This window comes from Culex pipiens, chromosome 3 (assembly GCF_016801865.2).
Source record: "Culex pipiens pallens isolate TS chromosome 3, TS_CPP_V2, whole genome shotgun sequence".
NCBI lineage: Eukaryota > Metazoa > Arthropoda > Insecta > Diptera > Culicidae > Culex > Culex pipiens.
In genome coordinates, this window is record NC_068939.1 from 98,495,617 (window position 1) to 98,517,867 (window position 22,251).

The 22,251-nt window shown below is 38.8% G+C and overlaps 1 protein-coding gene across 5 annotated transcripts in view; it reads left to right on the forward strand.

The window, feature by feature from the left end:
- Positions 1–1,464: 1,464 nt before the first annotated feature.
- Positions 1,465–22,251, forward strand: part of LOC120421378 (transcription factor mef2A) — a 53,190-nt gene continuing 32,403 nt past the window's right edge. Inside the window, exons 1-3 of one of the 5 annotated variants that reach the window (XM_039584569.2) lie at positions 1,543–1,561; positions 1,761–2,321; positions 6,210–6,275. In XM_039584569.2, coding sequence (XP_039440503.1) covers positions 2,242–2,321; positions 6,210–6,275 — 146 coding nt within the window. In that variant the 5' untranslated portion in view covers positions 1,543–1,561; positions 1,761–2,241. Of the gene's footprint in view, positions 2,322–6,209; positions 6,276–22,251 lie in introns of all 5 variants that reach the window. The other 4 variants (XM_039584570.2, XM_039584571.2, XM_039584574.2 and 1 more) reach the window with 4 other exon arrangements.

Here is a 22,251-nt window from a genome sequence, read left to right on the forward strand (position 1 = left end):
CTAGCCTAAAGCTGTCCAAAGCACTGGATCGGCTTTTTTTAAATTTTCAGTGAACCTCTAAGCCAAAGCCACCGGCGGCTACTGCAACTTCTTCCGGATGTCCCGATTCTGCAGCATAACACATTTATACAACTGTCGACGACTGGGAGTGGCCACTTACCTCAGCAACACGGCCATCCACTGCTGGTAAAGCTGTTAAAATCCACCCGCAGATGCATTCCTAGTCTTAACAACCTCCGACCTATCCGTCGGTAGCACAAAACTCGTTGAAAAAAAAAAAAAACAGATAAAAATCAGGATTTGAACCACTGTGATAAAAAAAAAACTTCTAATTGATAGCACTGCGTCTCTACCATCAGGACTACTTTTCCGCTGTTGAGTGAGCAAGAAATTCACCAATGTAGAGTTTGACATCTCGAAATTTGTTTTCGAAAATAGCCCTCATAGCCCTCTTTGTGAGTAAATGAGCAAAGCCCTCACACTCACCGAGAGTGTTGAGTAATTTACTCGCAGGTAACTAAGTATTTCCTCATGGTTGAGTAACCCGTGAGTGAGTTTCCGAACTCTGATTTAAACTATTCACCATTTTCAGATGTTTGGCTAGATAATATCAAAGGTCGCCATCTTAGGCCCACTGGGCCCACAAAAAGGGGTACGCTCAGTTTGTATGGGAGCTGTCAACATGCTCCCGGGCTGGTAATTTCCATCCTGACAAATATAAACTTACGGCAAACTGTGGTAGTGCAGGCCAAAAGAGCGCCGCTGATATTTTTTTCGATTACAAGCATTACACTATCAAACTTATGCTAAACTAAAACTAAACAAAATAAATGCACATACAAATACTTAGACAGGTTGCAACGCGAAGTTTTATAATTGTTTCAAATTGCGAGCAGTTTTAAATTTTTAGAACTGGCGGAAATGAAACTAGAACACGGTGCTCGCAACGCGCTGATCTAAATGTTGTTTCAAAAAAATGCTTTTAATTGTGTGCGTATGATTATCAACACAGCATCATAGTGTGTGTGTAAGAATACGTGGACATCTCTATATATCTGATTTTTTTTTGAAACTGAGTTCTATTCCAGTTCCAAATCGTCTCACGTTTGAAACAAACTCGTCGAGCAGTTTTATTCCGGTTTCAAAATACTGCTCGAAAAATAAAACTGCAACTCCGCGTTGCGGGTGGTCTGTTTCAGTTCTATTTGAAAAATGAAACAGCTAGAACAAAGTAGAGCCGCGTTGCAACCAGTCTTACCTATTCTATTATGTAGTTCTAAAATTTTACTGTTTTCTGTGGGTCACCCTAAAAACCATACTACTGGCTGCGTACTTGTCCCGGTACAGACTTTTCGGTATGATTAATACAGCTGTACCTTTTGACGTTTCTTTCCCCCTTTGTGTTCTTCGCCCATATGATTCATTCATTTCGTGATTCCGTTTTCCTTGTGCAACTTCAGAGCTCTACTCGCGTATTTTGAAATGTCAATGTTCGTCTAGACGCGGTCGTGGTTGGTCGTTTCGTGCGTGCGTGCGTGAAATTTTGAGTAAATACAGGAAGGTAGCAGCAGTATAAAAAACTTGTTCGGCAACTTTGGCAAGATTTCTCTATCTGCGTTCGCTTCGTCGAGTGTGGGCTGTAGGAAAAGAGGCAAGAGATCGTTCTTTTTCAGTAAAGAATTTTCCTCTTAACAAATTTTCACCGATCGCTGCAAGTGCAAGCTATTTAAATTTTCGCGTTTTTCCTTCAACATAAAAAGAATCCAGAAAGTGTGTGTGGAAGTGGAATTCGGTGTATCGACAAAGCAACCTTCGATGAAGAGAGCGTACAGTGAAAGAAGGGAAATTCGATTGCTTTGATTCGAATCGAGGCATAACAAGAGAAAATCTACCAGAAAGAATTTGATGCCGAAGAAGTAGATAAAGAAAATAAAATAGTAAAGTGAAGAGTGAAACTAGTGCAGATATCATTCCGGGGGGAATCGATTCCGCTGAAGGAAGAGGTATAATTACGAAAGTCAATTCAAAGTGTAAATCAATGTGTGACAGAGCAGCTGTAAATAGGGGAGCACAGCCAGCGCGGTTAAGTAAGCGCTGAAGGTCGGATTAGTGTGGGGTAGGCAGCAGGTAGTAGGCGAGCCCAAGGCAGAAAAAATAATCAACAACAAAAACAACAACCGTGTGTGGTGAATTGATTTTGTCTGAAGCCGGAGATTCCTGTGTGGGATCGGACACAGAACCATGGCCCGGCTTACGGAAGAAATGGTCATTGCGCGATCCAAGCAGTCGGATTTGGGTGCTATCAAAAAGCTCAACTGCTGGTAAGTTATCCCTCTATTGACAATAATAATTTATTTTTTCTTTCAAAACTTTTAATTTTTTCTTTTGTGTACTGATACTACTGTAGGATTGCCTCAAAAAGCCGAAACTCAAAAGGCAGAATCTCGGAAGGCCGAATTTTGTCTTTTGCTTAGAAGGCAAAACGTCTCAAAAGGCCGCATGGCTCAAAAGACAGCATGATTATGGACTTCAGAATTTTGTTCATATTTTCACAATTTTCATTTATTTTGATGTCCAAAGATACAGTATACTAACAAACTGTGATTTTTTTTTGTAATTTTAAGCAAATTAAGTACATAGTGAGTACATTCTGTTTATCTTTACCGATCATATTGTTAGCATGCATGAATTAAAACATTTCAAAAGTATTTCGAAAGTATTTCAAACTTTTTTTTAAATTTATGGTTACGATAACCGAAATTTGATCATTCGTTACCAAGTACTTAAATGAAATAAAAAAAATACAGTTATTTCTATGTGATAGATAAATAGAAACTTGAAATTTAGTTAGTAGCAATGCTTGTGATTGTGATTTTCTTACATTTTTCATCTTTACATTTTCCACAAATCCTTTTCCTACTCCTTGTGATCGTTTTTCACGAGAATACAACGTATTAACAAATTTTAATCATTTTAATTCATATTTTTTACTCAATCGTGCACTTTTTGTTCAGTGTTACTTACAAGATCAATTGCATTTTTCTGCTTGTTCCGCCGGAATCCAATTCTGCCCTGCACTGTGTGTCGTTATTGCTCTGTCCTGTGGGTTAGCACAGAAATTCATCTCTTTTTTTTCTAGCAGATAAACATTCGCGATTATACTCCAGTTTCTTACAGTGTTTCAAGTTAATATTTGCTCAATTTGCTGAAGATTATTTAATATGAGCAATTTTTGATCAGCGCGCCTGAGTGCTTCTAATAGATGTGGCGTATGCAGCCGATGTAGATAATCTCAAATACTCAAAACTTTAAAATTCGATATCTCTGGAACGAAACATATTCATTTCTGTCGACAAATGATTCTTATGTAAAATTGGCCGGAGAATGCGATGGTAAGGTCAAATAAAAAAAAAAATAGGTGGTTTGAGATTCGTCATTTAAAGTTTGCAATTGCGAAATACAGGTATAACAAATAAATAAATCGAAATGTTTATCTCGGGAATGAATTCTACGTCCTTTCCTGGGTGGTGCGATTTGGATGAAATTCGGGATTCTTGCATGTTTTGATAGTATCAACAGCCCTGCCAAATTTGAGGAGGATCGGAGAGGGTAATTTTCAAATGCTGTCCCGGTTCAGATGGAATGACCCATATACATTAACATTAATTACATTAATTACATAAAATAATAGTATAAGCAAAACACCTACAGATTGATCAATGTATTGTAAGTATCTGTTAATTTCCTTTTCATCTGTGCTACAGGTTGAATTTAATTTCACCTACGCTGATAGTAGGATAAACTTCAAAAGCTCACGCGCTTTGGCGGCACCAAGATCGGCACACACAAGAAATGGCAAAAGTAGAGCTCATCATACCCGAAAAGCAGCTCAGAGTCTGCAGCGAGATAGCGGTACTGTTCCGCTTCGGCATCACATGTGTGTATGTGTGCTCCTTTGTATGTGTGCTTCTAATGCCGCGCTAAAAAGTTTAAAAAAGACACACACAGGTGTGTGTGATTGTATGTTATCTTGTGTGTCTGCGGTTGAGATGAGTACTCAGACTCACTCCAATACAGCATAAATAGCAATTGCTTCTGCTTTTTCGGAACAATAACGTGGGTTGTTGTCTGTTGATGGTCCATTGTGCCTGGTGGTGGAAAAATCTCAGTTAATGGGATCACGGGTGAAAAATATTATTTATGCTTGCTAACCTGTTGTGCTTTGGTTCGCCGATTTGAACCACAAACACACATAGGTAAAACTGTTGTAGGCTTTTTGCTTTTGCCGCGACCACTTTCTCCCTGGTTCAACCGCACATTTATGAGGTCATAACATACTGGGGCCACTTGGTCTTGGTGGTGGCGGGTAATCATCAGCACGTGTATTTTTTCTTGTTAAAAAAAGGGTATTTTTCAGTTGCTGAATTTGCTGTTGATCAACACAGTACGTCGTTTGAATGTGGTCACATAGCCAAGCGCGTTCTTGCTGTTAGTTCCTTTCACCGGTTATGGCAAAACTACACAAACCGGTTTTGTCACCAAGCATTCCAGGCCATAGGGTGGCCCTTTTTGCCTTCCTCACTTCATTGAGGAATGGCTAAAAAATCAACTTCATTTATACATATCAACTCAGAATCATTTTCTGAGCAAATGTCTGTGTGAGTGGTGAGATGTTGATCAAAGAATTGTCACTCGATTATTTCGGTACTGGCTGAACCGATTTTTTCCGTTTTGGGATCATTCGATCCGCCTTGGGTCTATCGTTTTATTTTTTTGAGCTGCAGTTTTAATTAAAAAAATAGCATAGCTATTTTAAGTTAGCAGTTTCAAAAACGGGTGCCACAATATCTCAACACTGCTTTGACCAAATCAGCTCAAAATTTTGGTGAAGACTCATTAAACCGGTCCTGTGTGCATGACGAAGGCCAATTTTCAAAATCCTAATTTAAAAAAAGATAAAAATATTTTTGTGTTTTTCATATAAACAACGTCAGTTTTTGATTTTTGTATTAAAAAAAGAAAAATTTCAATAGTGGGCAAAGTCATGCACGCACGTCTTGAGTCTTCACCCCGAATTTTAGCCAATTTGGTGCATCCCATCTCGAGATATCGTCTCTTACTCAGTTACATCATCTTTTTAGTAAATTTAGTGAATTTCCTGTAATATGAAATTTTGTGATTTTCTACATGTATGTAATCCCTTAAGGTGACAAATCATAGAACGATTAAAAGATTAACACAAATATTACTATTGTACTTTTGGTAAACTTTCATGAAATGCTTAGAGGCATTAAAATTGGACTTTACTTCTTCCAATAGATAATTGAATTTCCGGTATGAATGGTCTTAAATCCCAAATATGAGCTGGATTGTACGAAAATTTGAGCAGCCAAAGAATAATACATTTTCAGTTATGAGTATGTATGACCATGTTGTTTTCATTTTTGCGAATAATTTGAACAAATATTTAGCTTTCTAAAGCTCTGTACAGTTTTCCCTAAATAAATTATCTCTTACGTGTCGTCTGGCGACGCCTATCCTATTTTCTGGGGCCGTACTCTGTATTTTTAAAGGTCCACCCTCGTCACCTTGTGTGTTCATAGCAGGATTCAAGAATTCGCAAATGAATGAATGAATGAATGAATGAAGGTAAAGCAAACGAACGGCAAGCCAAAAAGATATCAACAAAGCTAAACGCGTGGTTGGCGAATAATAATTCTTACTCATAACCACGTTATACCATTCTCGCGCCAGTATTTTTTTGCCTACCTACTGCTGGGTACAATATTCAAAGAGGAACGTTCTTATTTGGAATCCAACCGGCACATCACCTAGCCCCGGACAGAAGGCGTCGTCGTCGGCGGTCAGAAATGGCTCTCTATAGCAGCAGCCTTGATGAGTTACTCCCACGTCTCCTACAAGTAGATCTATTCTTGAACTTGAATGTTTTACTTTTTTGCAACTTTGCTTCATGTTCCAGTTAAGTTGCGGCGTTCTGTTGGATGCAAATTATTTTGCTCACTTCCCATGTTTGGATGATTGCTACTTAGATTAACAACTAATCGATTGCCTCAACTTTGTTAGAGGTTCGGGAATTTTAATATTACTGTTCACTGTAATCGTTATTAATAGCGATGACAGCCAGCGTGATTCATTAGTGTATGTCAACATCCTTTTGACGTGTCCTTTTCTTCTCTTCTACTCCACAGGGGAAGTGAACTAAGCGATGTCTCCATCATCCGACGCATGCGTGGCGTCGAAGTGCTGGCATTCAGGTATGAAACGCGACTTGTGTTACGTCACCCGCCAACACCACGGATCCGTTCCGTGACCGTTTGTGTACCTGGCCGGGTAAAACAATTTTGTCGATAACAATCAGTAAGGATGCAAAGTCATCAAAATATTAGGTCGCCGTAACGTACCCATTCCGCGCGAAACGAGGCCACATTCCGGGAAACCACCCCCGAACGTCATCACGGCAAGTGTCATGATGGGGCACACTTGGTGGGAATTAAATAGCAACTTCACAGTACGGAATGTGGTACAAATTACGAAGGAATCACGCCGAGGCTAGGACAAAGCACTCTCTCGTTTCGATCTAGTCCGGAGCTAACGCGGTGAATTAGTCGGGCCTTCGCCGTGCGCCAGCACGTCTTTAAGACGCCATCTCACTAAATCTGATTTTAACTTATTATTATAAGTACTTGTGTAGGAACGTTTTGCTAACAAAACCGTTGATTTGCTGAAAAAGGTTTATGCAAATCAGAGCGGATCAATTCTCTGCGAGGTTGAGTGAATTTTCGGTGTTTTGATTATTTACTTTTTTTAAATTTGGAATGATTTTGAAGGTACTTTCTCTATGACCAGACAATACATTTTGCATCATTAGTTTGTTCCTACAAGTCTTCATATAATTTAGGCAGCTGTCCATACAAAAGTGCTATTCAAATAATCAATACTCTGTACCTTGAGAACGGATTATCTGATCCTTTTGGCGGCAAAGTTGAACGTATGAAATCTTTGAAAAAGATGTTACGCTCTTGAAAAGTTAGGTATTCAATTTTCATCTTGGCTTTTAAAATCAAGAAGTTTGATATGACTAGTTAACGATGTTTGATAAATACCAGTTCCAGATCTGGCCACTGGAGTTCCACCGGTTCCGATGAGTCTTATGGTGATTTTATATTGTTCCAGGATTGATATACATGACGATTTAATGTTAAAGAAAGGGAATCAGCTATCGTATCAATACATTTATATAAAGTTCATGAAATCTGGATCTTCCCGTACTCCAGACACCGGTCCATGCAGTGTGATTTTTAATCGGATTATGATTTCTAGTGCAAAAACGAAGCGTTTGATGTATACAAATCAATGGTCTGCAACCATGTTTCGGCATTTTTTATTGAATCCTTTTTCCATTGTGTTGATGCTGGTGCTTTTTCAAGAAGTTTGATATGTCGAATGATAGGTTTTATCGCATATTCCGGAAACGTCCCCAACGGGCCATCAATAACCGATTCCAGAATGGCCAGGATGGGTCAGCGAACCACGGTATGATCGTAGATTGACGCATCTTTCGATTTCAAGAAGTTTGATGTGCTGTTGCATGTTTGATCGGTTTTCACCAAAAAGTCAAGTTGGTTGTTCATCTGGTACCTGGGAACCGGTTCCAGGTTACCCAGTGTGGCCAGTAACAATCCAGAGTGATTCTGTCCATCGTATATTGTATTTTTTGTATGTTTTATGTATCGATGGATCAACTATCGTAAGTGTAACGGTATCGCATATACGTGAAAAACAGTAAAAAATATACATTTCGGATGTTCTGGATTTCCGGAACCGGTAGGTCACGTTGTCTTGACATTGATATTTTTGGTCAAAGTATAGAAAATACCTGTCGAATGCAACCCGATGCATCCTGATTTGTTGAAATTTTCCGGAGATACAGGTCGTCAATTAAATTTAGGTGCTCCACAATTGTGGGAGGCACAATAACATTCCACAATTATGGAACAGGCAATTTGGGGGCAGTGTTTTGCTGCTCTGGATAAAATAGTCCTGAAATGAGATTTTTTGTTTTAATAGTATTAATTTTACTAGTGAAATAGCAAGAGAATGTCCAAATAATGGTCCTAAAAATAGCAGGGATGACAGAAAAGTGGCATTTTGCATCCTATTGACAAATTACCACAAAAGTGTTCCGAATTTGTGGGTGTTCCGAATATGTGGGATGGCTGTACCATGCGACTCCTTTAAAGTTGCAGGTGAATAAAGTAAATGAAAACGTAAGAAAAAGTTTATCCAGGTGGATCAAACGAATCTATGATATTTCCCCGAAACCCACATTTCCGAAAAGATATTTCCCCGAATGCCACATCTCTGAAAATACACTTTCCCGAAATGTCATTTACCCGAAAATCACTTCGCCGAACAATCCATTTCCCCGAACGGTTACATCCCCGAATGGCGACTTCCTCTAAAAACCGTTTCCCCGAATGGCCACTTCCCTTAATTTTCCACATCCCTGAAAATCATTTTCCCGAATGACCATATCCCCGAACGGCCATTTCCCCGAACGGCCATTTCCCCGAACCCGGTCAGGCGGGTATGCCCGTTGAACGTTCAAAAAATTCCGAGCTTCATCTGAATTTTTAATAATTTCTAAGTCTGCGGAGTTACAGGATTCGAACTACGGATTCTGAGATTAAGTTACTTCAACTGCCTTTCAAAAAGAACTGACTCCACCGAATCCAACAAAAACTCCGACTGTGACAACTGGCCAAAGGGATTTGAGGTCAGAACGTGTTTGACACAAGTAAGAGCTCGACTACCGTAAACATTTGTAATTATAACCAAACGTCAACCAACCAAATCGTGCTCAATTTTTCTTTAATTCAAGGTAAACTCGTTTTTTCTCGAAACGTCAAAAAGCGACAAACGACAAGACAGCACGACAACGTCGATTTGATACATTGAACATTTCGCCAAAAACTGTATTTAGTTGAAAATCAAAATACAGTCCAGACTCGTTTTTCCGAAGGCCTTGTCAAAAGTTCACTACGGATAATCGAATAACAAGCCATTTTTTTAGTCGTCCTTTTTTTGGCTTAAGCTCGACAAGTATAACCCCTTAACTACTTTAAAGTGATTTAGAAATTTTAAATTCAAAATGGCGGTGATGAAATATTCAAAAAATGATTTTTATAATTCAATTATCAACTATTTAGATTTGACTAAAAAGGGTTGGTCGCAGAAGTCGAATTTGACGTAAAAAATAAGAAAAAAAATGAATTTAATATTAAGGTCATACGTTTGTAAAAATATCCCTGAAAAAAAAACAATTTATTTTATATCTAGGTTATCTTTCGGGACAATTTAATTTTTGGGAAATAACCATTCGGTTATGTGTCCATTCAGGTAAATTACATTCGGGGATATGGAATTTTCGGGAAAATGATTTTCGGGGAAGTGGCACTTTCGAGGAAATGATTTTCGGGGATGTGGAATTTTCGGGGAAATGATTTTCGGGGATATGGGATTCGGGATATGGGATTCGGGAAAGTCGGATTCGGGGATAAGGGATAAAACCGATGAAACTGGGTTGTTTATTTATGTTTAGTTGACAAAATGAATTGACTTTTTTGATTTATCAGAACTAAATGGGTTTTATCCCTTATTCCCGAATCCCACATCCCCGAATCCCATATCCCCGAAAATCATTTCCCCGAAAATTCCACATTCCCGAAAATTATTTCCCCGAAAGTGCCATTTCCCCGGAAATCATTTTCCCGAAATTTCCACATCCCCGAAAATCATTTTCCCGAAATTTCCACATCCCCGAAAATCATTTTCCCGAAAATTCCATATCCCCGAATGTCATTTACCTGAATGGCCATTTTACCGCACTGTCGTTTTCCCGAATTTACACATTTCCCGAATGATATTAACTTAGATATAAACTAAATTGTTTTTTAGGGATATTTTTACAAAAGTATGACCTTAATATTAAACTCTCTTAATATTAAATATGGAAAAAATAGAAAACAGATAACCGAAGAAGGCCATTCATAAACCATGTGGTTTCGAGATCATCCACGTTCAATAAAAAAGTTTTTTTTTGTGTGGGCAATTTTCAGCAAAGCACAATTTTCCAAAACGGTATCCACGTGGTAAAGATTGCACAGCAACGATATCTTTAAGCGACGACTCGAAGCGCAGGAATCAGTTTGTTCTAGATTTTGTTTAACTTTTTAGTTAAATCTAAATAGTTGATTATTGAATTACAAAATACACTTTTTTTGAATATTTCATCACCGCCATTTTGGGTATAAAATTACTAAATCACTTTAAAGTAGTTTAAGGGTTATTACCCGAAGTGAACTTTTGACAAGGCCTTTGGATAACCGAGTCTGGACTGTATTTTGATTTTCAACTAAATGCAAAAAAAGCGAAATGATCAATGTATCACACGACGCTGTCGTGCTATCTTGTCGTTTGTCGCTTTTTGACGTTCCGAGAAAAACGCGTGTTAGTGTTTGACCTTGAATAAACGAAAAATAGAACACGCTATGTAAACAATAACAAACACGTTTTATTTGGTTGGCCATTCTGTGCATTGTCCTGAATTTGTTTGAATTTGGTTGCTGAGGTCCCGAGTTATAATTACAAACGTTCACGGTAGTCGGGCATGTACGTGTGTCAAACGCATTCTGATCTGAAATTTCTTTGGCCAGTTGTTCCACTTACAGCAATTTTCAGAGTGTGTCAAGTTAGCACGAGACGAATTGAATTGAAATCGAATTTTGGGTATCTATGTAGGTCAAAAGATGAGGCATTGTGAGCTGCCCAAAATGGCTTTCTTAATTTAATTTGGCCCAAAATCGACGTACGACAAGTTAGCTCGACTGCGACGAAATGAGAAAAATAGGCAAATGTATTAAGCAGCACGCAGCTATTTAGATTTGTTCATTAGAAATATGTACTCTGGTCAAGATGTGGGTCTCGTGGCGCAGGGGTAGCGGCTTCGGCTGCCGATCCCGATGATGCTATGAGACGCGGGTTCGATTCCCGCCTTATCCACTGAGCTTCTATCGGATGGTGAAGTAAAACGTCGGTCCCGGTTTCTCCTGTCTCGTCAGAGGCGCTGGAGCAGAAATCCCACGTTAGAGGAAGGCCATGCCCCGGGGGGCGTAGTGCCAATAGTTTCGTTTCGTTTCGGTCAAGATGTTCTCCTTCTCTACATAATTTGTCATAGTCGGAGTTTTTGTTGAATGCGGCGGAGTCAGTTCTTTTTGAATGGCAGTTGGAGTAACTAAATCTCAGAATCCGGAATTCGAATCCTTTAACTCCACAGACTTGGAAAATATTCAAAATTTAAGTGAAGCTGGAATAAAACGCTCGTAAAAAACTGTGGACATGATACTTCATTGATCGCCACTTCCCCGAACCCGGTCAGGCGGGTATGCCCGTTGTCCAGAACCGCGCGCGTGTCTTTTCGGAGATGTGGCGTTCGGGGAAATGTCTTTTCGGGAATGTGGGTTTCAGGGAAATGTCATAGATTCACTAAATGTTGCTGAATAATGTTTATTTTTACATGAACAAATATTTCTTTGCCAAATCACAGAGAATTGCTCCGAGTCGTTCTTTCCTTTTTATCCCTCCTCATCATTTCCTGTCGGTTAAGATTGTTGGTCTCTCGCGTTTAACCGTGTCTTTCTATCCAAAAACCCAGATTCGAAAAAAAAAACTAAGTCCGCCTTAATGAGGCGTCATAATTTGAAGCTTTTCGTTGTTTTCGCCGTTGTCGAACCCTCTCAGACGACTTTGTTTCGCGACGGAGGCGGCACTTTTGAGCAGCACTTGCCTTTTAGAGGTACGACTTCCCGGTGTTTCGGATCTCTGCAACGTGCTTTACATGACCAAAATGAGGAGTAGCAAAGTGACGCACCCCACATGACAGGTAAAACTGACTGGCTGGCTGGCTGGCTTTGAATTCCTGGTGTGCCTTTTCGGGGCGACGTCGTCCAGCGCTGAGAACCGTGCGGGCGCGAATGCGATTATGCAAATTTGTCTTGCCCCAGCCGGTGGCGGTGGAATCCTATTGCGTATCGCGCGGACACGTGTTGTGACGGCTCGTGTGTGCAATGCGTTGGGCGTCACGCTGTTGTCAGTACAATTTGTACGACTCTGCTTTGTTGGCACTACCATGGCTGGGCGGTAATAATTGAAGAAAGTAATTATTGTTAGCGTAAGTAGAGGTTCGTTTGTCTCTGGTGACTCAATATTGTTTTGAATATTATTTTTTTCGAGAAAGGAAGTGATGAGATCATTGTTACAGAATCATTTGGCTTAGGTGATTCATCTGTACAATATGGAAACACCGTCATTTTATCGGATGATGCCAATAAATCAAGAATTAAACATTTCATTTAAAAATGACTGCGCAGGCTCAATTCGAGGGTAAGCATGAACCGTGATTTTTATCATTAATCTTTAGGCAGGGCCGAATGGTCCGAGACCATTTTTAAACTATTATTGTTAAACGTCGATTTTTACCGTGGTCGAGCAGTCGGAAGATCATATCGCTTCAAAAAGTCCTTCCATTGGCATAGCTACTCGAAAGGCACATCGACGGATGAGTTTAGATCACTATGATACTGGAACGTAAACATGCTTTTGTTTTGAAAATTCGGTTGAGATTGAAAATTTCGTCCAATCCAGTATAATAAGTAATCCATAGCAATAACAAAGCTTACGTTGGTTGGGTTAACTGTATCAAAAATATGCGTACTTGAGCAGTGATTTATGGACAGGTTCGACAGTTACACAATCAACTGGCGCCTGTAATTTATTTTCTACGCTCAAAAAAGCATTGCACCGTCCGCGAAGGTAACGTAATGTAATCTTTCTTTATTTTTTACTTTATTTTGCAAACCTCCACCAGGTTGCCCCCAAGTCCAACGGCATAGATATTTTATCGCACTGGAGCGTGTCTGTAGTAGCAGCAGCAACAGCTCCACGCGGTCCAACCTGGCCAAGCCCAGCAGTGACGATTAGATATGAATTCGTTCTCCCCCTTTTGAGTCTTCAAAGTGCCTGTACAATACTTTACAACCTGTTGATTGTGGTGCGAAACGATGTTCACAGTTTTGTATACCGCCATGTCCCTTTCGATTTCCTTGTTAGACCACGCGTGTTTGTCTAGTCTATACTAATTCATCAAAGAAAGACATTGTTGTTATCAGTGATGAAAGGCTGGCTGTTCTGACTTTGCGAACGACTTAGAACAAACACAAACAGGTTTACTTCTGACCAGCAAAACATGATTGAAGTGAAACACGATATAATTTAATTTATGTCAAGGTGTTCAGAACAAACCAACAACCATATCAGATGTTGCCGTGCAAAATAATAGCCAGGATTAGCTTTACCCCTAATTACCCTATACCTCACCACGTTGAACGATCGAATTTCCGACTTGTGTTCACACAAACTTGGCTTTGACTTTTCCACGGGATTATGTTACGAATGTTGACCTAGTCTGTTCCATTTAGCTCCAAGTCTGTACCAGAACCCAGCAGTGCACCCAATGCAAAGTAGCTGCTGCTGTAATGCTTAAGTCTGCAGCAACCAACTTTATAAGTTTGTCACCCGTGCACGTTGCGACACAAAAACAAAAATCAGCAAACCTCGCGTACCAAAAAGTCACAACAAACTACAGGCCAAAGTTATGTTCATCAGACCAACGACCGCGTGCGAAGGTGTCTACTACTTTATTGTTGTTGCCTATCGTGCCAACACTTGGATCGTTATGCAAAAACTTTGTCTTGTTGTGTTTTTCTCAAGTGAAGAGGTGACACCGTGTGAAGAAGTTTGGTAATCATATAACCACTTAATTTGCAAGTTATAAATCTGTCGTCTTATCACGAGACATTTCTATTGCAATTTACAAAACTCTTTCAAACATGTCACTCGCGAATCGTATCTTCTATTTGCATATAAAAATGCGAAGGAACAAACTTCTGCATGTAAAATTCTAGGCACGTTTCGTATTAAATTGCAAGCCGTCGTAAAAACGACTTTACATCAGACGACCTTCCTACAGTCTATGACACGGCTGGCTGCTGGAAGCTGTTTAATCGAGATTCGATGTTTGAGCTGTCTGCAGTGAGAGAGCACACGACAAAGATGTATTTTGCACGCATTGCACGGCGACATAAAGTCGACAACGGCATCGGTGATTCTCACTGTTGGTGGTGCCTGCTGATAAAAATACCAAAAATACAAAAATACAAAAATACAAAAATACAAAAATACAAAAATACAAAAATACAAAAATACAAAAATACAAAAATACAAAAATACAAAAATACAAAAATACAAAAATACAAAAATACAAAAATACAAAAATACAAAAATACAAAAATACAAAAATACAAAGATACAAAAATACAAAAATACAAAAATACAAAAATACAAAAATACAAAAATACAAAAATACAAAAATACAAAAATACAAAAATACAAAAATACAAAAATACAAAAATACAAAAATACAAAAATACAAAAATACAAAAATACAAAAATACAAAAATACAAAAATACAAAAAAACAAAAATACAAAAATACAAAAATACAAAAATACAAAAATACAAAAATACAAAAATACAAAAATACAAAAATGCAAAAATACAAAAATTCTGAAAAAAAAACCTACTTTTCATAAAAAAACACTGAAAAGTTTTAAAAAAATCTGTCATTTTTTGTTACTCTTCTGTAACAATTTTTGGAACATGTAATGTTTAGGGAAATTTAATGTACTTTTCGAATCTACAAAAATGTTCATCTTAATATTTTGTATTTTTTCTAACTTTTCAGGGTTATTTTTTAGAGTGTAACAATGTTCTACAAAGTTGTAGAGCAGACAATTACAAAAAAATGATATATAATCATAAGGGGTTTGCTTGTAACCATCACGAGTTATCGCGATTTTGCGAAAAAAAAACATTGAAAGAGTTGGTCGTCTTGATCGTGGCCGTTCCTGGTCACCCGCGACAGACGCGAACGACAAAACAAAAAGAAACGCAAAAATTAACTTTTTCAAAACATTTTTTTTCGTAAAACCGCGATAACTCGGGATGCAAACGCCTTATGTTTACATATCAAAGTTTCTGTAATTGTCTGCTTGACAACTTTGTAGAACATTGTTACACTCCAAAAAACCCTGCAAAGTTAGAAAAAAACGAAATTTTTAAATGAAATATTTTGTTCAAAATGAAAAAAATTACCCTTCTGGGTAAATGTAGATTCGAAAAGTATGTTAAAATTCTTACAAAATGGCATGTTCCTAAGTATCGAATTGGGCGTCTAATTTTACATAAAAGTCCCTTTGACACCAAATTTCTATCTCATATCCGTTTCAGACTTCAAATTATTGAAAAACACATTTTTTGCATGTTCAAAAATGAAAGGGGTCGTACCGCCCCTCCGTTACGAGATATCAAAAAACGGACCTCGAATTCGTGATCAGGGACAAAAGTTACCCCTTAGGACAAAGTTTCTCGCAAATCGAAGAGGGGTCGGGGCAACTTTTCCCGATTTCGTGTGAGTTGGTAGAGAATTACCCATAACAAAAATGTTGATTTTACAAAAATACTAAAATTGACGTACGTATCAAGCGCCTGTGCTATATCAAGATCCATCCTACTCAGTCGCGCAAATCAATCTCCAGGTGTGCAAAACATCAACATTCGATTAGGTTTCTGCATTTCCTTTCCTCCATGTGACCACCAAACTGTGCCTGTGCTTCAGTCCAGATCCGTTCATTGTCAAGTTCAAAACCACGCGGTTGAAGTTATGCAAGCAATTTTCAATAAACAGTCTCGAGCTCATTTTTGACTACCGTAGAAGCGCTTCATTCATAGCCAGCAACCTACGTGTGCTGCGGACCGTATGTGTGCCAAGCTTCGGCTGCAACCTCTTGATGATGATCCACCAAAGTGTTGATTTCATTGAACTGCCAAGATAGATTATTACTTCAGCCGCCGATCATGTGGCACGCGAAGAAAATAACGAAATTTTAATCAACCTAATGGGGCAGTGTGTTGCTATCGATACGCCCATGATACATCGAATCAAATCAACCATCGCGAGACTTTGGATCTCTTTGATTCGCGCGATGCACTAGCTTGTTGGTGCTCTTGCTGCAACGAGCTCTGTGCCGTAACGCCAAGACACTGCCGTGTTACGTGTAACATCTTGTTTCTTTGTTTTACGATTGTTAAAACCGTGTATGTCTCAGCAGAAGTCCCAACTTCGTCATTGCACTGCAGTTGGATGATGTCTCATTTCTGCAGAGAACATTACTCCTTATTCAGCAAGGGGAAATTCCCTGGTGAAAAAGAAGTACATACATTTTCTGCTCAGATAGTGTTAGCAACAGACGTGCTATCAATTTATCTTGAGTACAACTAGGAAGTGTCATCAATTTTGGAATTTATGATGAAATAAATTTATTGATTTGTATTCAACAGTTGCATTGGTGCCGCCTTTCTTATTTTATCTTCTCCTTTTATAGTATACCCTTGAGATTTTTTTGCCAGCACGATTTATACGATATACCTAGTTTGATGTTTATTTCGTGCACATTGTTTGCTGCTGAAATACACCCAAAGTTAAAATCCATGCGGATAGTCCTTTCGAAAAGAAACTACTATTTAGCGAGAGTAACGACCTCTCGCGCTACAACAACAACAAATCGTGTTCATTCGTTCATTAAAACAGTTCATCCCATTGGGTGACTTAATCACCGAACTGTGGTGGCCGATACGGCAAAGGCGCAGTTCAGTATGCCGAAGGTCTCGGGATTGAGTCTCGGTATCGGCCCTTTTTTTGAAGGGTGAACATTTTGGAAAATGAACCCATGAGTAAAGTACTCTCGGTAATTTCGGGATTTATCCTCTCCGTCCGTTCACAGTGCCATTTTACTACCGAACCATGCTCTTTATTCTCTCGTATACCGATTCCCAGTTCTGGGTGTAGTTTGTATGTATATGATGATTATGGTCTGTTGCGTTGCAAAGCAGTTATTTTTTTTAAATTTATATGATTGCTTTACTAACTAAACATTTTTAGAGCAATTCTCCTGAAATCGGACAATTTAATGAAATTTTAATTTTCATATTTTTTTAAATACGTTGAAACATTGTGTTCGCTACCTCAGGGAAGGTTCAACAAAGTGGTAGAGCACTAAAATTTCTATAAAAATCTCTCCTTTGGGAATATGACGAGTATCATTAGGTTGACCAAATTGTGGTGCACGATTTTGATCAAAATTCCAATATTCTGGGCACCCTAATGTCAATGTATGTTCAGTCCAGTATTTTTTTCAGTTAGCTGAAAAATTTCCCCACAAGATATAGATTGTTTGAATGCTAGACTTATATGAACAAACCAATTAAGTCACTTTGCATAATTCTTATCCGAATCAAATAATACAAAAAGAAATGTGACAATCAATCAACTTCCAAAAGTTTGACTTGAAATGTCAAACGGCATCAACTTATCAGTATTGATTGTGTCTTTGAGTTATGAATAACTTGCCCGAGGTTGTGGTTTCCCCAAATCCAAATGACCATCGTTTCTTTCTTCTTCTCTCTATCTCTCTGTCTCTTGCAATAACTAACCCACTAAGCACTTCTACTAGCCGTTAACCTTGCAGCCAAAATAATGATAGAGGAACTGGCGGAGAAAACGACGCACATCAGAGCGTCAATTATGGCAATTATATACAACTCACAACAAACCTGCTTCGAACTTGACGCTCGATTTCTGGCCCAAAACTAAAACGGTGAACCACGGCGTAATCGTGTGCAGTAGAATTTCTAAGTTATTGACCTCACGCCATTTTTCGGCTTTTACCTTGGGAAGGCTTGGGCTTAGAATTGTGTGGGCCTCGTTGCAAGCCCGCACGCCATTAGTTTATGTACTCGCCTCGCCGGTCAACCCCAGTCACTAAGTCAGCGTGATTTCTGAATGAAACCCTTTTGGGGGGGGTGAGCACCGCAAACAGAACAAACACAATTATTATGCCGAAGGTCGCGGTACACATTCGGGTGGCATTTACTGCCCAAAAGCCCACACGTATGCGGGTGGGGGGGAAACGAAGGTGCTAATAACTGGCCCAAAGTCGAGTTCCACCCCATCCACACCCACCCCGGTATTGAACGGTTCGGAGGGTAGTTTTTGGGTTAATCGTATGCTTCGCGAGCTTGGTTAGCAGCTGATGTTTAGGTTTGCTTTTTTGGGGGGTTCTCTCTCCCTCGCTCTATTGAGGGGGTGATTAACGTAAGTGAAAAAAAATGTAGTGCAAGTTTAATCGTCAGTGCTCACACAATCGAATCCGGTCCGATCGATGCAATCTGGTGAAGGCCATCGTCGGCAACAGTCTGTTTGCGTATATTTACTTGTACTAAGATTTGAGAATCCATTTCTCAGGAACGAAAAGACTAATCTGCAATGTTTGAATGCAATGAAACTTACGTTACTTTTTGATATTTTTAGTAATATCAACTCATAGTCACTATTTTTTTAAATCTCAAAACAATTTAACAATTACTTATAAGGTATTGCCGGGACCCGTGGTGTAAAGGGTAAGCGTGGTTGCCTCTCACCCAGTCGGCCTGCGTACGATCCCAGAAGGTCCCGGTGGCATTTTTCGAGATGAGATCTGTCCGATCACGCCTTCCGTCGAATGGTGAAGTAAATGTTGGCCCGGTCTAACCTAGTGGTTAGGTCGTTAGCTCAGTCCAGTCTCAGTCCAGTCGTCTCCCAGTCCTGCCTCGGTGGAGTCGCTGGTAAGCAATTAGACTCACAATCCAAAGGTCGTCAGTTTGAATCCCGAGGTGGATGGAAGCTAAGGTGTTAAAAGAGGTTTGCAATTGCCTCATCAATCAAGCCTTCGGATACCTAGTTTCGAGTAGGAATCTCGCAATCGAGAACGCCAAGGCAATGCTGCAGAGCAGGGGGGTGCTAAAAGCTTTTGAATGTCGGGACAAATTTGGAGCTCACATAAGCTTGCGGGCCAAATGTGAGAAAAAATTATATTAAAAAAAATAAATATCGTTATTTCGAACTAATAAATTGTAAAGTAAAGCTACATTATCATTTTGGTCATTTAAATATTAGCATTAGCATTAGCATTTGGAGGACGCCCCACCACCGGAAGGCTCCACAACGCTTATCCCACTGTTTGGTCTGGTTGTGTTAGACCCTCATCCGGAACAATAATCCAACACGGGAGATACCATGTCTTCATCTTTTGATGAGTGTGTAATACAGCCCAGGGCATAAGGGGGTCCACGCCGGGTCCAAGCTATCCTCGGGGAAATGAAGGAATGTTAGTAAACACCTATCTAAAGTGCGCAGGGACCCCTACGTCACCTTAGTGGTATAGATGTTTGTAGGGAGGTTTTGGACTCAATGTTAGTAGGAGAGGTAGAACCCTAGGATACACCCTGAAAGGTATTGCGGGCGAATCAAGAAGAGTTAGTTTTTTGATTATTAGACTTATACAGATGGTTGTACAGTATTACAGATGCATGATTTATATATATTCGATTTAAAGCCACGGCTGACACAACGCGACGAAGCCGTGCATGATTATATTGACTGTTGTACTAAACGAACCATTATTTTCTCAGGTAAAAGCAATGCTGATTAAACACAGTTTTAATATGTCTACTTTTATACTCAGCCAAACGACTGTAAGAGTAAAGAGTAGTTTATATTTTCATTAAAATTTGGATGTGTTTGAGCGAAATTCAAGGTTGTAATTGATTTAGGCCATAATTGGAATCTTGATTTTAAACTCTTACAGCGATGCGGAGTGAACATTAATTGATTGTTTATTTGTTGGATTTAAAAGTAAGAGTTAGAAGTTTAAAGAAGTTTAAAACGACCGATTCAAAAAGCATACTTAGTTAATATTTGTTTTTTTTTGTGTCATGGGATTAATCAGCATATTTAATATTTTTTAATTAATACAATAACTACAGCATTGTTAAATGAAAAATATAAAGACAAAACATAATCACTCACTCGCGCACACACACACACACACACACACACACACACACACACACACACACATTTCAAAGTCACATTGATCCTCCCTCGATTTGAAGATCTATCAGCAACTTCCAGTTTTCCCAACTAATGCTGCAACTGTGAATCCTTTCAGAACCTCCTATAACACACGGGTTTGAAAATTGCGAAAAACCTTTAACATCATAAACCATTTGCCTGCCTAAAGGCTAACAACCCAACTTCATACGCATCATCTGAATAGTAAAAATCATTTACATATTAGAGAACAAAAAAATAAATCTTCCACAGTTTTATATAATTGGTTTTTAAAACAAATAAAGCAAACAAAATTGTAAAAATATTGCAGTTTTCATGCCTCAACCAACAGATCAGGGTAAACAACAAATTTGTAAAAAAAAATCAACGATCTAGTTTATATATAAAAATATTGTAAAAGAGGTGATTCAACCTGGTAAAATGTAGTGATTTAATTTTTAAATAAATTGCTGCTTAAATTATAAATCGTTGCATAGAGATTTTTCAAAAATTATTCCTCCAATTTCAATAATATTTCAATAAATTCTATTCATAACCCAAATGTTATGAGTTCGAATCCCGAGGTGACTGGTTTATAAGTGCAAAGTATGTTTGGGGTTCAGCCGATAAAAATGTTGTGTCGTCACTCATTAATTAATATAGAATACCTATATTTTAGTTTCCTTTACAGCTTTCCACTTTATTAAAATATGAACGTTGCATAACTTATTTCAAAAAAAAAAAAAAAAAATGATGAAGTTTTTGGCGAAATTCACTGTTTTCACATGCACACGTGTGAAGTAATTTCAATTACTTCTATTAGTTCTATATGTTGTAACCAGTGGTTAGGTTAGCTTCAAGAGTGGTGAGACTGTTGTTCCGCGACGCGTAAATTAGCATGCCGAAAGGGAACCCTGTGAAAGCTGGAGAGCGGAACATCCCCACTCGAGTAGCTGTCCAACGCCAATTGAAGAATTCGACGACATTTTTTCCGCTAGGTTCGCTGTTGTTCCAGCGGTGTTCGGAATGACAGCCCCCATACATTTTGAGCAGTTTTTAGGGAAAAATCGCGTTTATAATGAAAAATCAAGCATTTTCAGAAAAGTGGGGTATTGCAAAGTGTGGCAATTTCGCTAACGAGCATAATGCGTGGTGATTTGTAGTGATTAATTGTGACTGGTATTTTATTTAAGCGATTTTTCTAAAAAGATGATCGATATTTTGGATAACTTGAGTTAAATAATGCAAAAGTTGAAAGTAATGATCAAATGTAATGTAAAAGTGTTTAAACAATACTTTTCTTCCTATTTGACCAAAATATTGACCTTGAAAATGCTTTTTGGTGATTTTTTGGAAATTTTTGGAAAAATTCGAACAACTGGCCATTTTTTTAGAAAATTATTGTAATTATGCTGTAATATGACTCTAATAATTTGATCTTTCAATAATACACACATAAGGTGCATTATCAATCAATTATATCAATTTTTCAAAAGAGCTTTTTGGTTAATTTGAGGAAAAAATCATGAAAAATTAACTCAGTCCCTATGATTTATATATCATTCGATCCGTTTATGCGATTGCCACACTTTACAACAACTTTCATCGACGTTAAAACATATTTGAATGAATTAAAAATCAAAAACTGGTAAAATTTGAATATTTCCAAGCACGCTGTCATTCCGAACATCGTCGCGTAGTGCTTCTACTCGCCACCAGGATGCGTGTACGTTTCTGTCGAATCACTCAATGGACGCTACCAACGTTGCACGCTGGAGTAGTTGCGCTAGTCACCACCAGAGAGCGCCACGAGAAGGACAATGGATTCGCTAGGGCGAAATAGGATGAGAATGGGGCGAAACGGGAAGGATGGATGAGGTTGAGGATCGCTGGAGAATCTGCGCCATTGGATCGGTCACTTGCCTGGTGATTTAAGAAGTGGACGGTCGAACCAGCTACGTTCGCCGTCAAGTGAAAGTGAAGTGGAACCGTTGCGGAAGACCGGAAGCAAAGGGTCCGTCGATCGGAAGATCCGGACGAGCTGCAGGAGAACCTGTGCAGAAACTGGACAACCAGGTAGAGGACGATCCCAAAGCAACAAATGCCCGAATCATCCAACCCATTTCC